At 44.9% G+C, this 21,759-nt stretch overlaps 1 protein-coding gene across 2 annotated transcripts in view; it reads left to right on the top strand.

Moving 5' to 3' along the window:
• Nucleotides 1-408: 408 nt before the first annotated feature.
• The window catches only part of ADGRD1 (adhesion G protein-coupled receptor D1), a 130,679-nt gene continuing 109,328 nt past the window's right edge, over nt 409-21,759 (top strand). Inside the window, exons 1-5 of one of the 2 annotated variants that reach the window (XM_053589533.1) lie at nt 409-453; nt 1,120-1,567; nt 1,661-1,697; nt 12,103-12,186; nt 16,049-16,171. In XM_053589533.1, the coding sequence (XP_053445508.1) occupies nt 1,502-1,567; nt 1,661-1,697; nt 12,103-12,186; nt 16,049-16,171 (310 nt within the window). In that variant the 5' untranslated portion in view covers nt 409-453; nt 1,120-1,501. Of the gene's footprint in view, nt 454-1,003; nt 1,568-1,660; nt 1,698-12,102; nt 12,187-16,048; nt 16,172-21,759 lie in introns of those variants that run through there. The other variant, XM_053589532.1, reaches the window with a different exon arrangement.

The raw sequence follows: 21,759 nt of genomic DNA, 5'->3' as shown, positions 1-21,759 counted from the left end.
TCAGCTTCCCCCGGACATCACTTCTCTTTTCCTACGCATGCAGCTTGGATGTCGGTTACTTCTCCTCTTTAGGAAGTAGGTGGATTCAAGACTCCTAATTCCCATTTAAAGTCAGGATGATGGAGATAACAATATTAGCGAACATTTTATTGGGTGTTCTTTTCTACTTTAAAATAATCATAGCCAATGTTTATTGACTGATAAATTTCCTTAACTAAAAATAACATTTCTTGAGCGCCACACATTTTCCAAGCATTGTGATAGGAGCTTTAAATGTATCATCTCGTGTCTTATCATGACTCTGTTGAGTGGGGACTACAACCTCCCTGTTGCAGATGAGGAATTTGGAACAGAGACAGAGTGACTTGCCTAAGAGTGAGTTTTGGGTATTTCACAGAAAGGCGAGTGACCGTCAGATCACACAGTGAACATAGCTGCGGCTGTAATGACAAGGTGTGTGTATCTATGTGTGTATGCTTGTCTTTAGAGTAGATCAGATAAACTCTGGTCTTGGGGAAACTGAGGCATGGCTGGCCAACCGTCTGACTCTTTGTTATCACACTGTCCTGGGTGCTGGAGGGTGAGTTATGGTGTCTGGTGTAATCGCACAGGGTAAATAATTCTGTAGCTTTTGCTGACTTCCAAAGGAGTTACCGAGAAACATATGGTTAACACTTAAGGCGGAGGGCACAGTGTTTATTTTTATTTTTCATCCATATATCACCTTGTTCCTTCCTTTGGGCAAACCAGACTTAGAGCGAAACAGGTTTGTTTTACGTTTTATACTTTTTAATACGTGTGCTGATTGGAAGCTGTTTGACACCCACACCCCGTGTCTGGTCTGATCTGAACCTGAGGTCCTGAGAGTATTTCCAGCTGTTCTTAACAGACTGGAGTTAGGACCCAGGAAAGACCCGGTGGGATGGATATAAATAGAGGAGGCGCAGGACAAGGTTTGAGGAGGGAGGCTTACATCACTGCTCCCTCCGCCCAGAGACGGAATTGTAAACTTGAGCCAGACCAGGAGGAGTTAGCAAGTTGCAGGGTAGGCTCCAGCCCCAGGCAGGAGCTCCAGGGAACAGTCACTCAAGAAGGCTTCTTGCTTTCTCCCACCTCAAGAAAAAAGAGGAAAGTCCAATTCAGACTTGGATGGAGACAAATGAAGGCTTGTGAAGCAAGGACCCAGTCTCCCGGCGAGTGAACCGCTTCCACACAGGGCCACTGGGACTCGCGTCCCTCCTCCCCACATTCCACCGCTGCTCCAGTCCTCACAATGTGTTTATCGATCACCCAAGAATCTCAAGCTTTGAGACGAGGAGGAAACACCCGTTAACTCTCCAAGACGGCTGCATTTCATAAATTGTAAGGAAACAAAACTTTTTCCTCCCGGGAATCTGTGAACATGCCCCTCTCCCGAGGAAGTGAACATTGAAGAGGCACTTTCTCAGGGACCCTCAGGAACCACACACATTTGGATCAGGCTGTCCCTGCCAGGAAAACCATGAGGAAGCCGCTGCTTCTTCACTTCTGGTGCCCGTGGCTGCTGTTACTTCCCTGCAGCTTTCAGGTAACGTTCTCACGTGGCTGCTCTTGAGCATGGACTCGATTTCTGCTGTGAGGGTTTCCCGTGTGGTCTGACAGTGTTGTCTTTTGTGTGCAGGTGTGTGGAGCCCATGCCAGGTCGCAGGACCATCCAGGTGAGAGTGTTTTCTTTGTGCCTGGTGGCCGTTCTGGCGATGGTTTGTCTGTCTGTCTCTGAGGCTGTCTCCCAGGGTCCCTCGTTGAGGTCTCCAGTCCCCCTCCCTCTCTGCCCCATGCCTCCTCGGGATTTGAGCCTGGATGGACCCAGCCTCTGCTCTGGGTCACCTGGGACCTTGTGACTAAGGGCAGGCTGCCTCTGTGTGCTGAGCGCTTTGTGTCTCTTTCAACGTGCACTAAGTGTCTTCAGTGAACTCACTTGCGCTGATCTGGAGCTTTGGCCAGTCCAAGGCCCTCGGTAGCTGTCCCTGGGGCTTTCTTCCTCTGGTGCTGGGACTTGAGACACTGAGCAATTCCGGTTCCTATGTGGCCAGTGCAGCCTTCCTTTCACCATCACGATGCCTCAGCCTAGACCTAGAGGATGAGGCTTCCCTGGGTTGGACACAGAGGCACATGCCCGTCACTGGCTGGTGTATGGGACTTACAACTCCACTCCTGGCTGGCGAGGGGCAGGATGGGGTGAGACGAAGGTGTCCCTGGGGGCAGTTGGGTCACTCTCTGGCTGGAAGCTGGGGACAGTCAGTTCCCCCCATGGCTAATGTCCGAGCTATTGCTGGGAGCCACCTCTGACTGAGCCAGGAGCTGGCTCAGCTTCCCATGGAGTCTCACCCAGCAGCCCTGCCAGCCTTGGACAGCCTCTAGTGATCAGCCAGAAATGGGGCCAATAATAATATCAAACAAAATAGGACCAATCCCAGCATGACGTCCAGGCCTCTGAGAAGTCCTCAGATCGATGCCCCGGGAGGCGGTGCAGGGTGGGGTGGGGGCTCCACTTTCTGGCTGTGATGTGGTGCCCCCTGGCCTGCCAGTATCAGGGGTGCCATTTCTCTGCCTCCACATGTTCAAGGAGCTTCTTAAATTCTGTGTTCAGCAAGGTGTGGGAGCTGCGAGTGCCCACGTGTCCCTCTTCCCTCAGCCAGATTCCCAAGAGAAAGGAAAAGGGTTTCTGTGGCTTGGGCAGGGATGTGCACGTTTACCACAACTGCTGGTTTCTAGCTGAGGAGGAAACTGGGGTGGGGGTGTCCCTCGAACTGGGGTATGTGTGTGGGTCAGGCGGAGCTTCACACCCTGGAGGCAGCCCCAAGGTGCAGCCATAGTGTTCCCGCTGCTCAGCAATGGAAACCAAACCGCAGGGCACGTCTCAGATATCTGCCTTATGAGGTGGCATCCACACCTATCCACACGTGTCCACACACATGCTCACATGCTCACGTGTGTCCATATGCAAGGATTCACAACCATGTATATGCCCACACGTCTGTATGCATGCACACAACCATGCCTGCACGTGTCCACACAGTACGCAGTCATGTGTGTCCACAGACGCACACACTGCCACACCTGCACACCCCTTCACACACCCCCACATGCACCCACACAACCCTCACACATGCACACACTTCCACATTTGCCCACACACGCGCACACATGTCTGCACATGCCACATACATCCACACACACATGAACTGCCCTTTTTAAAAAAAATTAATTTATTAAAAAATATTTCACCTGTACTCACACACTGATTTTTTTAATTCAATGCACTTACAGTCTTTTTTTTTTAATATAAAGCAGAAGTCAAAGATTAATTTTATTAACATGTAATTGGTTTATCACATTGACTGGGATCTTAAATTTATCTTCTATAATCACAAAGTCATTAAAACATTCTCGTATAAATTGCATTATTGTTTGATATTTTATCAAATTTTTTAATTAGCCTGCAGACAGGCATTGAAGATGTACCTTAAAAATCCAGAATGAAATATCAAATGACAAAATTGTAAAAATAAACGTACAAACAGCACACATTTTCTTTGGGGCTACTGAGTTCAAGCCTTAACATGTTCCCTAACCTTATATGATGATGTAGGGAATAGGCTTCTCCTTCCCCATAAATAAAGAAAAATCATGGCATCTAGCTTTTATATGAAAGTGGGGAAAAATAGAAAACCATCTTAACTGAATGAAACACAGCCTCCGTCCATGTGAGGTGGAGAGGAGTGAGGGAATATCAGGAGAGCTTTTCTATCAGTGTGGGCCGGATTGCCCAGCTTGCACTTACATTCTTGACCCTGAACATCAAGTACCAGTTTACACTCAGTCTTTGTTGCTTATAGAAACAACACATCCCTCCCACATCCTGATTTTGGGTAGAAAATAATGTTTCTTGTTCCACTGGGCATCTGACAGTGTTGATTGTAACAGAAATGTCGCTGAAAAGCAGCAGTCACTCCCAGCCTGGATGGGGAGCACAGGGAGGTGGTTGTGCTTCCAGAGCCCTGGTGGCCCTTAAACCAAGTGCCTATCCTGGGATGCGTCCCTGTCCCTGACTTTCCTGCCACCGGCCTCCCCTTTCTTGTAATTCTCCCTTGCTCCCCCCTATTTTCAATTTTGTGGGGTTTTCTTTAATCTCTCAATTCCTCCTTTTCCTCTGCCTTCCGTTTTGTGGAACAGTGATGAAGGCTCCTATTTCCTGAGCACTGGGGGGTCCTGGGGGGTAAAACCACACTGCGTCCCTCCCCCCCGCCCTGTCCTGCCTCCTCCTCCCTCACTTCAGCTTTTTCCCATTTCCCCTCTCTTCACCCAGTCCAGTCCTCTCTTCCTGCCTTCTCTTGCCACATTTTGGGTGTTGCTCACCCCTTCCTAGGTCCCCTCCAGACCCGGCTCTCCCTTCACACTCCTGCCTGCCACCCGGGGCCTGTGATGCCTGGGTGAGGGGGCCTGGCGGGGGAAACCTGACCCTGGTGCTCACAGGTGACGTGGACACCCCAAACACACAGAGAGCCTGCTGGGAAGTCTAGGAAAGACTAGAAACAATGTGAGGGTCCATCAGCAAGGGCCCGGCTTCGCAGCGTGCAGCATTTTGTTCTCAGGAGGTCTGAGACCTGCCAATGTGACAGAGCCTTGGGTCCTTTCATGCAGTGCCATGTACTCTCACCACAACCCTTGGGAGCAGCGTGGTTGCTGCAGAGGAAGTGTGTCTTTCAGACAGTGAAGTGACTTGCTCAAAGGCACAGATCCAAGTCTTAGCATTAACCTCAGGGCACTTGCACCTATAAGGGTGTCGGGGAGACAGACACACGCAGGTGTGCCCAGGTGCAAGGTGAGCCTTATGGAGGAGTCCCCGGGACTGGAACCCTGGTCTCCAGAGCCTGTTTCCCACCACAACCTCACCAAACATTTAAAAAGGTTTTTCCAGATCCTTGTCACTGTCCCTGTTCTCTCACTCCAGCCCCCAGCAATGTCCTTATGCCCAGCAAGTGCTCAGCAAGTAGGTAAAGATTTGCTGGTTTTCTGAGGACCTGAGTCACTGCCAGAGGGACGGCCAAGCTGCACACGTAAGCCCCTGGGTGTGAGTGTGGCCTGCATTGGCCACTCTGCAGACACTGTTTAGTTTTACAAATAATTGCGAAGCCACTCGAAGCGGTTCTGAGCCTTTGCGTTATCCGTGTTGATCTGGGACTGTAGGTTGTGGTTTTTGAGGAATTGCAGCATGCTGCAGTTGGAAGGGAACTAGAGACTTGTACACCCACCTTCCCGTTTTGCAGGGAAGCCAGGAAAGGAAGGTGAGGCTCAGAGAGGACAGCGGAGCTCTAGAGACTGGACCCACCATGTCTGAAGCTGATCCAGGCAGCTTGGGGTCCTGCCTCTCCTCCCCAGGGACAAGGTCATGATTGATCTAGATCCATAAATGGCATTGGCCAAGAAATTTCAGGCCATTTATTTAAAAGTTTATAAACATGCAGTTTTATAGATAATTTTTATAGCGAGGAAAAGGGAACTTAAATAAAGAAAAAAACAAAACAAAACATGTCATTATCTAGAAGTTTGCTGGTCCTGGGGCACATGGTGCAGATGGTTCCAGTCTGTGTCAGGGAGGTTGGGCCGCTCACCCCACCAGCCCTATTTAGGGATCTGGGAGGCCCGAACAGATGATTATAGTAATTACAGTGCTTTATATTTATATAATGCTCTATAGTTTATAAAGGACTGTCTAACTTCGGGGTCATGGCAGGAACTTTATTCTTCATCTTCCCAGTGGGGAAAAAAGTGTGTTTATGATGGAATTTTTTAAAACAAACTTATACTCTATTGAACAAAGGGGAACTGGGCAAACAGAGATTTTCTGAGTTACCAGAATTATACCTATATAATTATATTCTATATTTATTCGTGTGTTTGTTTCTGCATTTCATCATTCATTCTCCCTGTAGAGTTATTTTTTTAAGTTATTAACATTAAAATTTGGGCGGTTTCAAGAGGAAAAATCGAAATTTCTGAAACACACCCACCCACCCGAGACCTCATTTCAGACCTGAGGGATACGGTGCAAGGAGAACAGTCCAGGGACAAAGAGTCCAGTATGTGACACAACAGACGAGTGTACTAACAGAGGAATCAAAATAATGGTACAGGTCACACAAAGCAAAACAAGGAGTTGGGAGAAGGATCAGCGGGTGGCGGTGACAAAAGCGTGGTCTGTGGGGAGGGTCATGTGAGCTGAGTTTTAGGGTCAGCCACACAAAACACATTCTAGGCAGAGGGACTAGCAGGCAGAGTCTTGGGGCGGGGAATGAGCTTTGTGTGTAGGAGGCAAAGGCAGTTAAGACATAGGCAGGAGGAGCTGGTGGCAGAGACAGCCTCGCCTCTGTGTGATGCAGATTTCAGGTGGATGGAGTGAACAGAATGCTGAAGATACATTTCCCTAAAGGAAACCAAGGGATGCGAGTTCCCTTGACTGACATGAGAGATCAATACTACAGAAAGGATAGGTATAGGGAAATCTGGAGGAAAAACTGAAAAGGGAAACTTTGCTTTTTTTTTTGAACCCACCACCTCCGGCATGTGGGCGCCCTACTCCTTGAGCCGCAGGCGCCGCCCAGGAAACTTTACTTTTTTGAGCATTCACACTCATGCTTCTCCTTGTTCTCCTTCCCTTCCTCTCTCTTTCTCACCGCTCCCCAGCAAACCAATGCAACATTACATATGGATGAGAAATGAATTCTGAAGATCTGATTTATCATTGCGCTGAACGTCTGTCCCTCTGTACCTTCTGCGAGTGCTGTATCTCTGCCTCCCCACCTCCCCCCACCCCACCTCACTGTTTTCCATTTGTGAAGTCTGGGCATATTTTGAAGTCCCCGGCCGAGCCACATTATTCCTTGGCTGCTATCTCATCTCAGTAGACGTCTACTCTTTATGAGAAGTTACCTGGTGAAAACTGAGGTGACTGTGCACTAGATGGTCTCATGTCACTTTGACGGGTCAAGAGCCATAGGGATCTTTTCTGTGACAGAATCAGATTTTCTTGTTCTGGTGAAACTTTTAGGACCATAGTTTGTTTTACTCCTCAGGTTGTAAAAGGGAGCCCATGGGCTAAATTCAGTCCTGTAGCATCACACAATGTTGTAATTTTTGAAAAACTGCTAACATTCAAAGTTGCGGAGATTTCAAATGAAAAATCCTGAATTTCTGACTTCTCTTTAAAAACTGGGATACCTGGCAATTCTGGGCAAACTCTTCTCCAGAGCAAAAGTTATTTGGCATTAGGAAGCAGCGACATTATTTGCATCAGGCACACATTGTCCTTTTTTCTGCAGCCTCCCCTGCTCTGAGACTCGGCTGGGACAGCTGAGAGAGATACAGGTGTGGGCCCAGCATCTGTTCTTAGCAGCAGTGCTGTTCTTTTTGGGTTGGTAACTGTGTGGGATATTGTCCCTGGCCTCTGTCCAGGCACCTCTCATGCCTTGCCTGCCCCCGCAGATGTTTCTGTTTGCAGCCTCTTCATCTGTTGCATGAAACAACCCTCCCCTAACCCCCAATGACTGATGAACACTGGCTGGCTTCAGAGTGAGTCTTCTGAGGTGAACAACACTCCATTCCATTTGTAAATGGAAACGATAGAAAGGATTTATTGTCCACAGGGCTTATTTTATGAAGATGCAAGTTCTGAAGATGTAGCATCTGTTCTTTGTGTAACAGATGTGATTTCCTTTTGTGACTTTTTCCCAGATGAATTGAATAACAAGTCAATGAGGTTTTTTTCTTCTTCAAATTGAATGCCCTAGATTTTAGGGGGGGAAATCAGAGTAGAAATAAAAATGATTATTTTTTGATTTTTGAATTTTAGATTCTCACTATCACTTTATAGCGGCAGAATTATTCCCACTGGAAATCGAGTGAAATCAGATGCTACTTTTTAACATGCAGGGGAGAGTTAGGTTGTTCTTTAGAGACTTCTCTTTAGCTTATATTATAGAGCAAGCTTTGCTCTTGGCTTACATTTTGGACTTGGGTATGTAACACTGAAGTGACAGATGCAAACAGAAAAAAGGAACCAATGATTTAGATATATGCAGATGTTTGTCACCCTATACACGAAAATTCAGATCTTAGGTGGGGTGCTTCGGTTCTATCTGAAAATGTAGTAAGCACACTACTTAGGGTCATTTTAATTGTGACAGCGGGTCTTAAAATATTTTTAAAGGAATACAAGACCCAAAATTCCAATAGAATAAAAGATAACATAACATAAATCTTCTTCTTACACATCACAGCCAGTTCCTCAATTTTTTCATGCCCAAAATACTGGCATCAATTTCTGGGGTATCAAGCCAAACATGTCTCTCTCTCCTCTTTCTTAACCCACCTCCTTTCCCTGCCCTGAACACCTGTATTTTACACAGATAGCTCATGGTATACGTATTTTTTTTTTTACCTTGAAAAAAAATTTTTTTTTTTGCAGTTTTTGGCTGGTGCTGGGTTTGAACCCACTACCTCCGGCATATGGGGTTGGCGCCCTACCCCTTCGAGCCACAGGCGCCACCCTCACCTTGAATTTTTAAAACTTGACAATAGGACGGCACCTGTGGCTCAAGGAGTAGGGTGCCAGCCCTATATACTGGAGATGGTAGGTTCAAACCCGGCCCCGGCCAAAAACTGCAAAAAAATAAAAAAACTAAAAAATAAATTAAACTTGACAATATCAGTCAAAGAACATCCTACATCAGTATTTTTATGTACCTCAGTATTTGTCCCAATTGCACAATGGTCTGTTGTATGGACATGGCATGCTCGTTCAGCCAGCCCTGTGATGATGAACTTTTAAGCTATTCTCAGACTTCTGATAGCAAATTCTGCAACAAATAAACCTTGTATGTAAGTCTTTGATCATATGCATGAGTATATCTGTAGAATAAATTCCTAGGAGTGGGATTACTAGATCAAAGACAATGTACACTTAGGGTGGCGCCTGTGGCTCAAGGAGTAGGGCGCCGGTCCCATATGCCGGAGGTGGCGGGTTCAAACCCAGCCCCGGCCAAAAAAACTACAAAAAAAAAGAAAAAGAAAATGTACACTTAAAATTTGGATAGGTTTTTCCAAATTGCCTGCCAGAAAGGCTTTACTGATTTGAACTCCCTTCAAAAATGTGGTAGACGTTGTCGATTGACTGTATCTAACTTTTTGTTTGCCGGTATGATAGTTCAGCTTTGATAGGCCATCTCATTGAAGTTTTAACATACTTTAAAAAATTACGAGCAAAGTTAAACATCATTTCACATATGTAGAAATAATTAATATTTCTTTTTCTTTAAACTGTTCTATTAATGTCCTTTGCCCCAATGTCATAGTAGGAGTTTTACTAATTTGACACATTTAGTACATCTAAAAAGAAATCAGTATATTTCTTTCATATGTATCATTTAAGTGAAATTCCTTCGTTTGATTTAGCCTGACTTTTTCCCCCTATGTGTACAGAAATTTAAAAAATCTATACAGTCAATTTATAGTCTGTTTTCCTCAGAAGCTTTTGTGTTTTATATTACAACAGTTAAATTTTGATCCATCTGGAAATCGTTATGGTATAAAGAATGAGGTAGGGATCTTAATTTTTTCCAGATGGCTAACTGGTTCCATTACTTCTTGTTGAATACTATTTCTCTTCTGATTTAAAATGCCACTTCTGATCGTCTGGGTAGATACCTAGTAAAAGAATGGCAGGATCAAATGGTAGGTCAACTTTTATTTCCCTGAGTATTCTCCAAACTTCTTCCCAAAAAGGCTGTATTAGTTTGCATTCCCACCAGCACTGTAGAAGTGTTCCCTCTCTCCACATCCACGCCAACATCTGCAGTTTTTGGATTTTGTGATGTGAGCTAATCTTACTGGAGTTAGGTGATATCTCAAAGTAGTTTTGATTTGCATTTCTCTGATGATTAAAGATGTGTGCATAATGCGATGGTACATTTCAAAAATACCAAAGGTATAATATAAATGTCTTACCTTGACAAATAAGTAAGCGAGATGATGGTTATGTTAATCAGTCTGATTTAAGCATTCCACATTGTATATATCAAATCAGCACTTTGTACCCCATAATTGTAAAAAGTTATGATTTAATTTAAAAAATTAAAAAATTCAACAGATAAAATGCCACCTTTATCAGAAACAAAATTTCCACGTGTACTTGGGAGTCTCTGTGGCCTTTCCTCGCCCTGAACTATTCATGTGTGACAAGTCATCTTCATTCTTGTAGCTTTCTTATCTCGATGTCTTATCTCAAGTGCTAATCCTCTCTCATTAAACTTTTGTCTTTCTTCTTTAGTTATTCTTGATTATTTTTGCTTATTTATTTTTCTCTATAAGCTCCATAATCAGATTTCCCTCTCAAAGAATTCTCTCAGGATTTTTACAGCAAATCTCTTAATATTTGTAGATTAATTAAAGAATGATTGATATTTTTATAATCTTGAGTCTGCTTTTCCAAGAATAGATTAAGTCTTTCATTTATACAAGAGCTCTTTAACATCTCTCAGCATTATTATTTAGTGTTTTCTTTCTGAAAATCTTGTACAGTTCTTATTCTTTTGTTCTGTAATGTTTTCTCTTTATTGGCTATGCTGATAAATGAGACCTTTTCTTCTATTTTTTAAGCGCTATTGTTAGAACACAAGAAAGCTATCGACATTTGTATATTAAATGGTATAAGCCTTTTGCTGAATTCTTTTATTGTTTGTCATAGTTTTTCACTTACCAAATTCTTTTCTTATTTGTAATAGTTTTTCACTTTGGTTATCAGGCATACATCATTTGAAAATAATGATCATATTATTTCTTCTTTTAGGGGTTTATTTTTTTTTTACAAAGAATAGCACGAAGATTACTTTATTAATTTTTATTTTTCTATGACTTAGCAGATGTTTAGGGCAGTTGGCTATTATTTAGTCATCTGGACCATTATTTCCACTTCTGAGAACTAATCTCAAAGGACAAATCCAAGAAAAGATGTTACATGTGTGGAGCCTGTCATGTTAGAGTTGCCTATGAAAATAAAAATGGGAAGCTTTTGATGATAGATACATTGGTAGGAGAATGATTAGGGATATCGTTAATGACGCAGCTACTCAGGGAAATATTATCCAGACTCCACTGTGAGGACAGAAATAATTCAGACACTATTAACTAAGAGCAAAGTAGAAAATATTACATCGGTGAAAGGTTCTGTCCGCTCCACATATAAGGTGCGGAAAGGAAACGTGGAACTGAGTAATTTTTAGTGTGGAGGAAACACTGAAGGATGACGGGAAGCCCAGGGTTAAACTCAGACTCGTACGTGGGTGTCGCATCCACAACTCGCAGCTTTGTGACCTGAGAGGTCTCCCAGTCCCAGTCTTCACAGACAGCTAAGAGCACAGTGGGCTTACAGGTCATCCTAGGATGAGGTGTTTAAGGACCTCAAACAATGTCTGGCAGGATATTGATGTTGGTTTCTTCCTCTTTTAAAATTATTATTATTATTATTTTTTTTTTTTTTTGCAGTTTTTGGCTGGGAATGGGTTTGAACCCACCACCTCCGGCATATGGGGCTGGTGCCTTGCTCCTTTGAGTCACAGGGCCACCCTTTACAATGATTTTTAACCTTACTTCTTTCTGTCCTCTGCTTGCCTCAGATCTTATCTCTACGGCGAGGTGAAACAGGAATAGGATAACGGGCATCTTGCTCCTTGCTGACGCTAATGGGCTCGCTGCTAGTGTGCCACCCGCCATTAGGCACGGTGCCTTTTCTTTCCATGAGTTAAGAGAGATCTATCTATTCCCATCTATTCTGTTTTGTCCAGTTAAGGAGCTATTTACCAATTTCTAATTTAAGCGTTTGTTTTTTTTTAGCTGAGAATGTGTATTGACTTTTACCTGGGGCCTTTTCAAGTCCTGCCGAGGTGACCCTGGTACTTTTGCTCTTCTCTCGTAAAGCACGTGCATGTGCCTCAGCAGTTCTTTAGCTTCAGTTGTTCACTCCCTAAGGTGATTTAACCTTTTCCTTCTTTTTTTTCTCCCCCCAAGGGTTTGAGGTGTTGGCTTCTGCTTCCCATTACTGGCCACTGGAGAACGTGGACGGGATCCATGAACTTCAGGATACAACTGGAGGTAGACGCCGGTGGTGAGGACCCCTGTGGTTGCAGGAAGCCAAGAGCCATTGGGGGCAGGAGGGGGCGGAATCTGCTTTGAATTGAAGAGATGAGTCAATCTTTGTGTAGTTTCCCCCTAGTAACTATTTCAAAGTATTTTACCAGAACTTTTATACATAGCACTATTATATACTGAAGGGCAGAATTTCTGATTCAAAATATGATTAAAATGTACAATTTCTCCCACCCTCAAAACAGAAGAAACTGCTATCATGGCTCCCTCTAATTATGAGTCCAGGTGTCTGCTTCCTGGGTTGTCAAAACCGGCACGCGCTGTATGCCTGCCATAGCAGTGGCCCGTCTGAGGCAGGTGCTGGGGTTGGGACAACTAAGACTGACTCTTATGCTCCTGGCCACTGGCAACGGTTCCAGTCCCCCCACCCCCCCAGCTCCCCACATTCAAGAGCTTCCCGTGGGATCCAAATAGTGTCTTTGTTTTACTTAACTCATCCATTTGCTAGTAGTGGAAACCCAAGATATCCCTGAGTATTTTTTTCTCCCCATCCGTATAAGAACCTTTTTCCAGCTGTAAGTTTTTGGGATGATTTCACATTTTTATTTTTATTCACTTATGGCTGTTGGTCATGTTGGATGGCAGAGGTACACAGCAGGGGGCTTTACGGTGCAGCAGTCGAAGCACCTGTTTCGGTCATCGACACACTGGTTCTTTGTAATGCATTTTTTTTGTTGTTTTTAGAAAACTCACATCTAGCACACCAGTATTTTCTGTGGTACGTTCTGCCTCCTAGGGATGGAAGGAGCCCTGTGCAAGTTTGTTATGTGACTGGCACAGGTTAAAATGTGCCACTTTCTCTTGTTATGATCGAATTTTCTTTTTAAAGGGGCTTTAATTTAAAGCCATTGAAAGGGGATCATTTCACCAAGTGGAAATGCGTTGTTGAAATATCTCCTTGTTTAGGACGCAGCAACTAAAATTTTAGGAGTGATTTCGAACAAGAGCTTGAATCACTATCAGCATATTTCTCCTTTCGCCTCCCCACCCTCATTCTTGTGCCTTAAATCAGTAACTGTTGGTGTTTTGAAAGCATTTACCTATGAAAAGTCTTCTCAGGAGGTGATAGAATTACTCACACATGGTTAAGATGCAGGGGAATTTTATTCACTGATTGTATTGACTGCTAGTAAAACTCTAATCCATCAGTGTTCTGAACACGGGGATTGTGAGCATTTCATGATTGGAGCCATTCTTTATGTTATAATGCTATGCTGGCATATTTCAGTTTGATTATAGGCTTCTTCAGGGCAAAAAGAAAAAAAAAACCCAAGAATAGGATTTTGCTGCTGGGGACAGTCCATGGACGTGCAGCTTTGTTATTTCTTGTCGAATCCTGTTGTTTTGTCCATTTGTCATAATCCCACGCGGTTCTCATGTTGTGTTCCTGTCTCATCAGTCCTTGTGACATCATAGCCATTAATCCTTCTGTTAGAGCTATTTTGTAAATGGCCTAGTTCAATTTCATATCTCTCAACTAAGTATCCATGCAGGAGTTGGAGCTAGCAAATTCGGAACTATTGCTCCCACCAAATTTAGCCGCGATCATGCCCTGGTGACTCTGGTGGGGGACCCAGGAATGAACCATCCTGTTGCCTGGAGGGAGGGCGGGAGAGAAAATGTGGGGTGCTCCTCAAACAGAAGGAGCCCTTCCTGACAAACGTTACAGGTTGAGAGATATGTCGGTTCCATTTGTTTTGTTTTGTTGTCTCACTCATTTTTTGTGCTTTTCTCTTTTGTTGTTTCACCCAGCGTTACGAACCCACAACCTCACTGTGCTTCCTTCCCATAATTCTACCTTTGTATATACCAATGACTCTGCCTACTCAAATTTCTCTGCAACCGTAGGTGAGCACTCAGATTTGTTTGTTCTTTGTTCGTCACGTTTGCACCTACAGTGAATTTCAGGGCCACTTGGATTTGGTGGTGTGTGAATTCGCTGTATCTTGGCTAGCAGAAGGACAAATGTCCAAGTCAGGAGCAGCAGACCCAACGTGTTAGAAATAACCACTTAGGGTTAACTCTAAAGGAATTACACATGGTTATGTCACAGGTGAATTTAGGCATCACAGATTGCAATACATGGAAGGTAGGTGTACGGGTTGGACAACTAAGTTAGTGAACTCATCCTAGAAAAAGTACTACGTACCTCACTGCTAAATGTCACCATGGTCACCTTCAAGGTGCTCCCGTTGGCCACCTGGTGACTGTAGTGATATTCAGCAATGAAGTATGTAGCACTTTTTTGAGGACGAGTCGAGAACTTAATTGTCTAACCTCATATTTGTTCAAGTCACTAAGATCTAAACCAGCTGCTTGTTTTCAGAACAAAACAGACACAAAACGAGACCCTTTTCTAAACACAGGAGTTGTTTGGATTTTTAAATGGATTCTATTCTTTGGGGTAGGAAAATCATGCCCTTTTAAAGTGAAGTTGATTTTAAAATGCCTCATTGAAAATTCGATCTGGATTTAAAAACCTGCATTTCTTCTGCAGCTGGATTTAAAAAGAATTGTTTAGAAGCTGTTTTACGAGACACACACCCACGCAAGTCACAATTAAATTACCTGATTTAATGACCGCCAGAGCCTACGTGGCTTGTGTTTTCCCACCCAACTCACTTTGCTGATAGTAGCCGAGGCATTTGTTTGGCCAGCGTGCGTGCCAGTTCAGATCCCGTGGGTTTGATCTTTTTTCAACACATAAACTGATTGCTCTTTCAACTGTGAGGTGTTTGGCTTCTCAGCATTAATTTTGCCAGTCACCATAGTGCGATAGTATTATGCAGTACATATCCATTTAAATTTATGCCACACAGCTGTCTCCTAACAACCAATGGGATAAATAAAAAAAGATGGGTTTAAAGACAGTAAGGAAGAACGCTGAAGCCCTCAGTTTGGTGACCATTGGTGATAGTGGTGGTTAGAAGACCTGAGGTGGGGCTGAAAGACTGGGTGGCTTTTCTGTACATCTACAACTGGTGACCTCGGCATCCTCTGCCCAGCCCATGTAGTGGCTGAGCTATCTGAGTGCCTGTGACCCCAGTTATTAATCAGTGCCTGATCACTCCTAGTTTTTATGGTCTTCACTTATCTACTCTGTAAACCATTTACCCCACGCTGTCAGCATCAGACTCGTTTGCTGTGGGCACAAGGTGGTTGCGTGGGGCAGGGCACATGTACCCACACGCATGGCCACCTGCAAGGGCAATTGGCAGGCTCTTCTTGGACTACTTAAAACGTGACTCTGGGTTTTCCTCCTAGAGTCTGAAAAATGGGAGTTTTTCTTAAAAATAAGAAGTCCCCAATGTATATGTCTAGGATCAGGGTTTCCAATCAGAACCCAAGAGGAGAGGGATTTCAGTGGTAGTTTTATGTTCACATTCGTACTAGAATATTTTCCTAGGAAAGTTCAGTGTGAGGGTGGGAGCTGGAAGGACATGTGAAGCTGTTGATGCACCCCAAGTTCAGGACAGTAGGAGGTTTGCATCTTGTCACCTTGGAGGTGCACCTGTCAGCCAATGTATAATTATAATATTATAATGCATATTTCATACAAATATAGCATTCATTAATGAAGTTTGATACTAATTTATTATCTAACATGTACATTATTTATAATTCAACGGTTAATGCTCAAACACTAATCCATTCTATAATAATTGCCATTACAGAGTAATGTAGATTCTAAAAACAAAATTAGGTAAATAACAGTGTACACTTATATATAAGCTGTACATCTGACATACGTCTTTAGGCTTTTAATCTCATAAGGTTATTGACTCGTGGCATCATTTTTCTTTCTCAGATATTGTAGAAGGGAGGGTCAACAAAGGCATTTACCTCAAGGAGGAAAAAGGGGTCACTCTCCTCTACTACGGCAGATACAAGACATCCTGCATAAGTAACCCGGCGCGCTGCGGCCCTGAAGGTGAGTGTTGGTGCCTGCGGTGTCATCACCAGGGAGCAGCTGCTGCTCTGGCTGTTGGCAGGTGTCCATGCAAAGGTCTCATCCCTTGCAGAATACATGGACACTTTGAGTATGGCCAGGAAGAGGCAGGGGTGGGGTTCAGGCACCTGCAACCACAGCCTTGTCCTGGAGGCTGAGAGTTATGGTATCGACTTACGGAGATGTGAGATCAAAATACTTAATCCTGTACAGGAGGGAAGAAAAAAAAATCCTCCTTAAAAAACAGACATGGTGATGTCACACGGGGATGCAGACAGGAGCTTGGCATTTGTGGGAGGAAATGGGTGGTGTGGCTCCCAAAACGTTATTCCTGGCTCTGGAAAGTGGGTGCAGGCTGGGCAGGCCTGCCTGTTAAGACTCACAGCACACACTGCTGCTCTCATGTCTATCAAGAGCAGCGGGGCAGCGGGTAGACCTTATCCTGAAAGAGGTTGCAGGCCTGTGGCTAACGTAATAGGATGAACAAAAGTTACATGTGCAAAAGAAAAATTAGGAACCTACATTTTTTTTTTTCACGTGAAAAGTAATTTGCTTTCTAGCATCTGGGCCACATTTGAAACTTTTGGAGAATTGTTCTCTGCCCTCCAAACCAGCTTTGAGCCTTCAAGTTCCTTTTCCCTAGGCAAAAGGAAAGATTTTTATTTCCAGAGAGGACAAAAGTTTAATGCAGGCCCTGTCTGAAGCTCCCAGGCTTTTTGGAGATCAGATGGCCTTGAGTGACAGGTTTGTTGTACACCATTCGAGGACAATATGCACTATGTTCCAAGAAAAATAAACAAAAGCTTAACGAGGCAAAAACACGTGGGAGGATGCATTTTGGATTTCGTGGAAAGTAGAATTTTGAGAAATGGTTTTGAGGTCCCAAACCACGGCCAGGTTTACAAATTGATAGCTCGAGCTGTTCCTGGGTTCAGAGAGCCCTGTAAACATACCCAGCTTATTTATTCCTCCAAATTAAAAACACCCCTGGGGCCAGTGACAGAGCAAGGAGGACAAACAGAAGGACGAAGCTGCCAGGCCAGCCCTCCTTCCCTGGTTAGATGGGCGGTGTCTCTGCTGTGCTTTCTCTGGGTTTATAGGGAGTAGCGGAGTCCCTGTGGCTGTGGCCACCACTTGGGAGCTGATCTCATTTGCAGATGGGAATGGTGTAGGCCCAGGGCTCCTGGTGATTGGGGAACCTCAGGGATCCCTAACTCAGAAGGGAGCCGGGCACAGAGGCATGGGCAGTGTGGCTACTGGAGAAGTTTCCTCTAAGCTCTGAGGTCACAAACAACAGACCCGGGAGCTGATTCTGGCCCGTGGTTTTATGTTCAGTTCAGCAGACAGAGGGTTAAACTTTTAAATTTGTCACCACCACTGAAAAATAGGGAATGTTTATGAACTTCCAGTTTTTCTTGAGGGATCCCTGCTGGTTCCGACTGGCTGGAGTTGAGCCCCTTCTCTGTGGGGTCTTCTATGTCTCCTGGGCGACCATCACAAAGCTGAGAAGTCTGAGGGCCCTCGTGGTCGTCGTGCAGGAGGCTTGGGGTCCAATCCCAGCTCTGATCCTTTTGAAGGTGACCTTGGGAAGCCACATAGCCTGTTTGAGCCCAAGTTCCTTACCTGTAAAATGGGTCAATGAGGTGACTTCCATGAGTTGTTACAAAGACTAAAAGAGCTGAGACCTTCCTGGCGCTCAGCCCGGCTGTCGAGAGGCCACCAGGTTATAACCTGTCTGTTAATGACTCCAAATTTCTCTCTTTTCCTTCTTCACTGGAGTATTTTTCCCACTGAGATGCCACTTTGCCTGTGCCCTTCTGACAGAGGGGCTATGGCAGTTGAAGGAATCGTAACAACCAAGAACCCCTTGCTACGTGCGGGCGCAAGTGCTGACTCATTTCAACCTCAGAAAAAAGGAGACAGACAAGAGCTTGGGGTGGCAGCAAAAGCTGGGAACTGCAGCTCCACATGCCACTCTGTTACCGGTTTCTTTTGTGTGGTAGGTTAAGTGGAACCTTTTATGATACTTTTCATATGGCCACTTTCTTTGGCACAGCCAGCCATAAAACAAAGCCAGGAAACCTAAAACCATCCTTGGCTCTGTGAGATGGTGCTGGCATAAGGCTGAGGGCGGACACAGAGGAGGGACTGGGCGTTGCTCAGACTGCCTCCTGCAGTCAGCTTTTGCCTTCACACACAGGGACAGGGCCACTGAGCCTATCTGGAGACCACTGCATGATTTCTCACTTTTCTTGCAGGGGTGGGGTAGGCAGAGTCTCACTCTGCCACCCAGACTAGAGGGCCATCACATCATTATAGCTCACAGCAGCCTCAAACTCCTGGGCTTAAGTGATTCTCCTGCCTCACCTCCAAGTAGTTGGACTACAGGTGCATACCGTTATCCCCAGCTAACTTCTTCTGTTTTGTTTTTTGTAAGGATGGGGTCTTGCTGTTGTTTCTAAGACTAGCCTCAAAATCTTGGGCACAAGAAATCCTCCTACCTCAGCCTCCCAAGTAGCTGGGACTACAGGTGTCCACTACCATGACACCTGGCTAACTTTTCCATTTTTAGTAGAGATTGGGGTCTCACTCTTGCCTCAGGTTGGTCTTGAACCTCTGAGCTCAAAGGATCCTCACCCCTCAACCTCCCAGAGTGCTGAGATTACAGGCATAAGGCACCTTCCACCTCCTGGACCACTTTTATTTACCCCTTTCTCAGCTTATATTTCTGGGTCCAAGAACAAGACACAAACAGGGTAGATCTGCATTTCCCAAATTAAAGATCACATAATGGATGGGGGGTAGTAGACAAGGCTTGTTTCAGGGACACTCGGAGCAATGAAAACAGAAATCAACAGTATGTTTGATTGTAATATAACTAGCTTGGCAGAGCTATGTTTTCATAGGTATTATTTAGGAGAAGACTTCAATAAGTCGCAAGCTTTAAAAATGGGTTGGTTTAAGGAAAATATTCTATAATAATAATTCAAGTGGTATTTGGGTCTGGTGGAAACCAGGAGTGAGTAAGATTTGGGAAACACTGAGTTCATCTTTTTGGACAGGTTGGGCTAACCCTTGTCTACATTCCTTATTTTTCTGGTGAGGGCGAAAACTTAAAACTCCTTATTGTTATGTCAAACACAAACATTTCAATAAAGAGAGAAACGCTCCCTACTCCCTGTCCAACAGGCCCACTGCCTTTTTATTTCCTATTTCCACATCCTCACGTGGTGTCTCTTTGTATCTGCAGCTGTTTTTCTTAAAAGAAAAGAACGTTTTAGGAGACAGGGTTGGGGTTTGAGCTTTTCAGAAAAAACAAACATCTCAGAAATGTCACTTTTCCCTCTCTGAGCCCCCCAGTGGAAGGCAGAGCCACTTCCCTGGCTGGTGTTCCGCTCTCCCACCAAGCTTGCTTCTTCCAGAAGTTAGCTCAGTCTGCTTGTCTGCCTCCCTTCATTCTAGGAGCTGGCAGACGGTGGCCCTGAGGGACATTTTCTCGTTGTCATCAGCTGCTGATAGAGAGGGAACTTGGGAGGAACTTTTAAGAGAACAGGGCTGTTTGGATCCTTGGACATTCTTTTTTTTTTTTTTGTAGTTTCTGCCTGGGGCTGGGTTTGAACCCACCATCTCCAGCATATGGGGCCGGTGCCCTACTCCTTTGGGCCACAGGTGCCCCCCGATCTTTGGACATTCTTGAATGTTCCTTCACATCCCACAGCCCTGGACACACATGTGAGAGAAACTAAACATAGGAAGGAAACTTGTGGGAATGTTCTAGCACTTTCTTTTATCTGTGCACCTTGAAGGCTCAGCCCAAGTGTGACTTCTGCAGGAATGGGCTCCAGACCAGGTGGCTCCTCTGTTGTAGGCACTCATGGTTCCTTCCTCATTGCCTCTTGAACTTGCATGATTCACAATGGCCTGTTATCATGTCTCCCTGCTTAGCGCCCGAAGGGCAAGGCCTGAGTCTGTTTTGGCCACTGCCAAATTCTCAGAGATTCAGCAGTGCTGGGCACATTGTGGATACTTACTGCACATTTATGAACAGGTATATAGTATTATACAACTACCTTCCCGATGGCCAAGTCTCTTTAATGCATTACCAACAGGGTTTGCTGGGCCTGTACTTGAATACGGAACAGGGAGGGCTGTTCTCCACCCTGAAAGGCGTCTGTCCTACCACAGTGCCCCTGCATTCAGCAGTACTGATTGTGAGGAGTGCAGGCCTCCTGTGGAGTGTCTGACCACAGTAAAATAAAGTTAAATGAAAGGAAATTGATGACATAACAGTCCAAAAAAATAGAAGGTCATTTCCGGCCCTGCGATGCAAATTACAAATCAATAGAATTCCCTCTCTCGATTAATCTCATCTCTGCATTCGATTTACTGCTACATTAGTTCGGATAATGCTTTTTGATACAAGAAATAAATAAAAACATGGATAAAGGCAGAAAAGGAAGCCTGTCCCATCGCGGGACTCTTCTGACTTCAGGATGTCTGAAGATGTTCCTTCTGAGGGTGGATGACATTCCAACTGGAATGACGTTCACCGGCGCTGTGGTCTCGCTGCTCTCAGGAAGGGCGTCTCCCTGTTGGACGCCCCGGCTTTACCCCCCTGGCCCTGTGAATGCCTCCTTCGCCTTTTCCTCTTGGGTGTTAAGAGCTTCCTCTGCTTATAAACACTGAAGAGGTGCTGAAGTTCCGCAGCAGGAGCTGGAAAATCTCCCCGTTTCCGTTCCCAGCTTTGATTTGATGTTCCCCTCCTCGCACTCAGTTGCTAAATTTAAAAAGCTGTCAGCAGGATGCTAAAAATTGCCTCAGGATGGAGTTTTAGGATAGAAACTTCCAGAGGGGTCTGGCGCGCCCAGGCCTGGGATGGGTCTAGCTGACGTCTTCCTGAGATGAGGTCTGGTCCCAGGACTCTGGGGGCCACAGTGGAGCAGAAGATCCTTAGAGAAGAAGTCACTCCACACGCTCATTTTATAGATGGGGAAACTGAGGCCCAGAGAGGCAGCAAGACGTGTTGAAAGCCATGTGGTCCAATGTGGTGTATCTCTGGGTGCAGCTCACAGCCCGAGGACCTCAGCCCTGGCCCTGCTGACTCAAAGCCTCATTGCACAAGGCCTGGGGACCTGCATTTTCATCCAGCCCCCACCGCCCTCAGTGATTCTCTGGCCGGAGCTGATATACCCACACACGTTCCGCTTGGGGGGCATCATGTTGGTCCTCTTAGTTTTTATATTAGTTTTATATAGTTTTTATATTTTAGTTTCTAAATTGTCTCCAGCCAGGTGGTGGACCCAAATAGCCTAGTCTACCATGTTTCCATAAATGGAGCTGCGTATAGTAACTTCAATATTTTTCTTTTAAAATTAGTATTCAATCCTGATCTATGGGAACATGTCACTTAAAAATCTACACTTCTGATTTCTCTTTAAAAAAGCCAGAACGTCCTGTCCTGGGCAGCAGTGTGTTAGAATGGAGAGGTGGCCGTCTCCTTAGACAGGGTCAGCGCCCTCTGATTTGCTCAGCTGCCAGCACCATCTGCCTCCCGCTGGGGCTGAAGGCCG

The sequence above is a fragment of the Nycticebus coucang genome, chromosome 4 (assembly GCF_027406575.1).
Source record: "Nycticebus coucang isolate mNycCou1 chromosome 4, mNycCou1.pri, whole genome shotgun sequence".
Taxonomy (NCBI): domain Eukaryota; kingdom Metazoa; phylum Chordata; class Mammalia; order Primates; family Lorisidae; genus Nycticebus; species Nycticebus coucang.
This window is presented reverse-complemented; position numbering and strand designations above follow the sequence as displayed.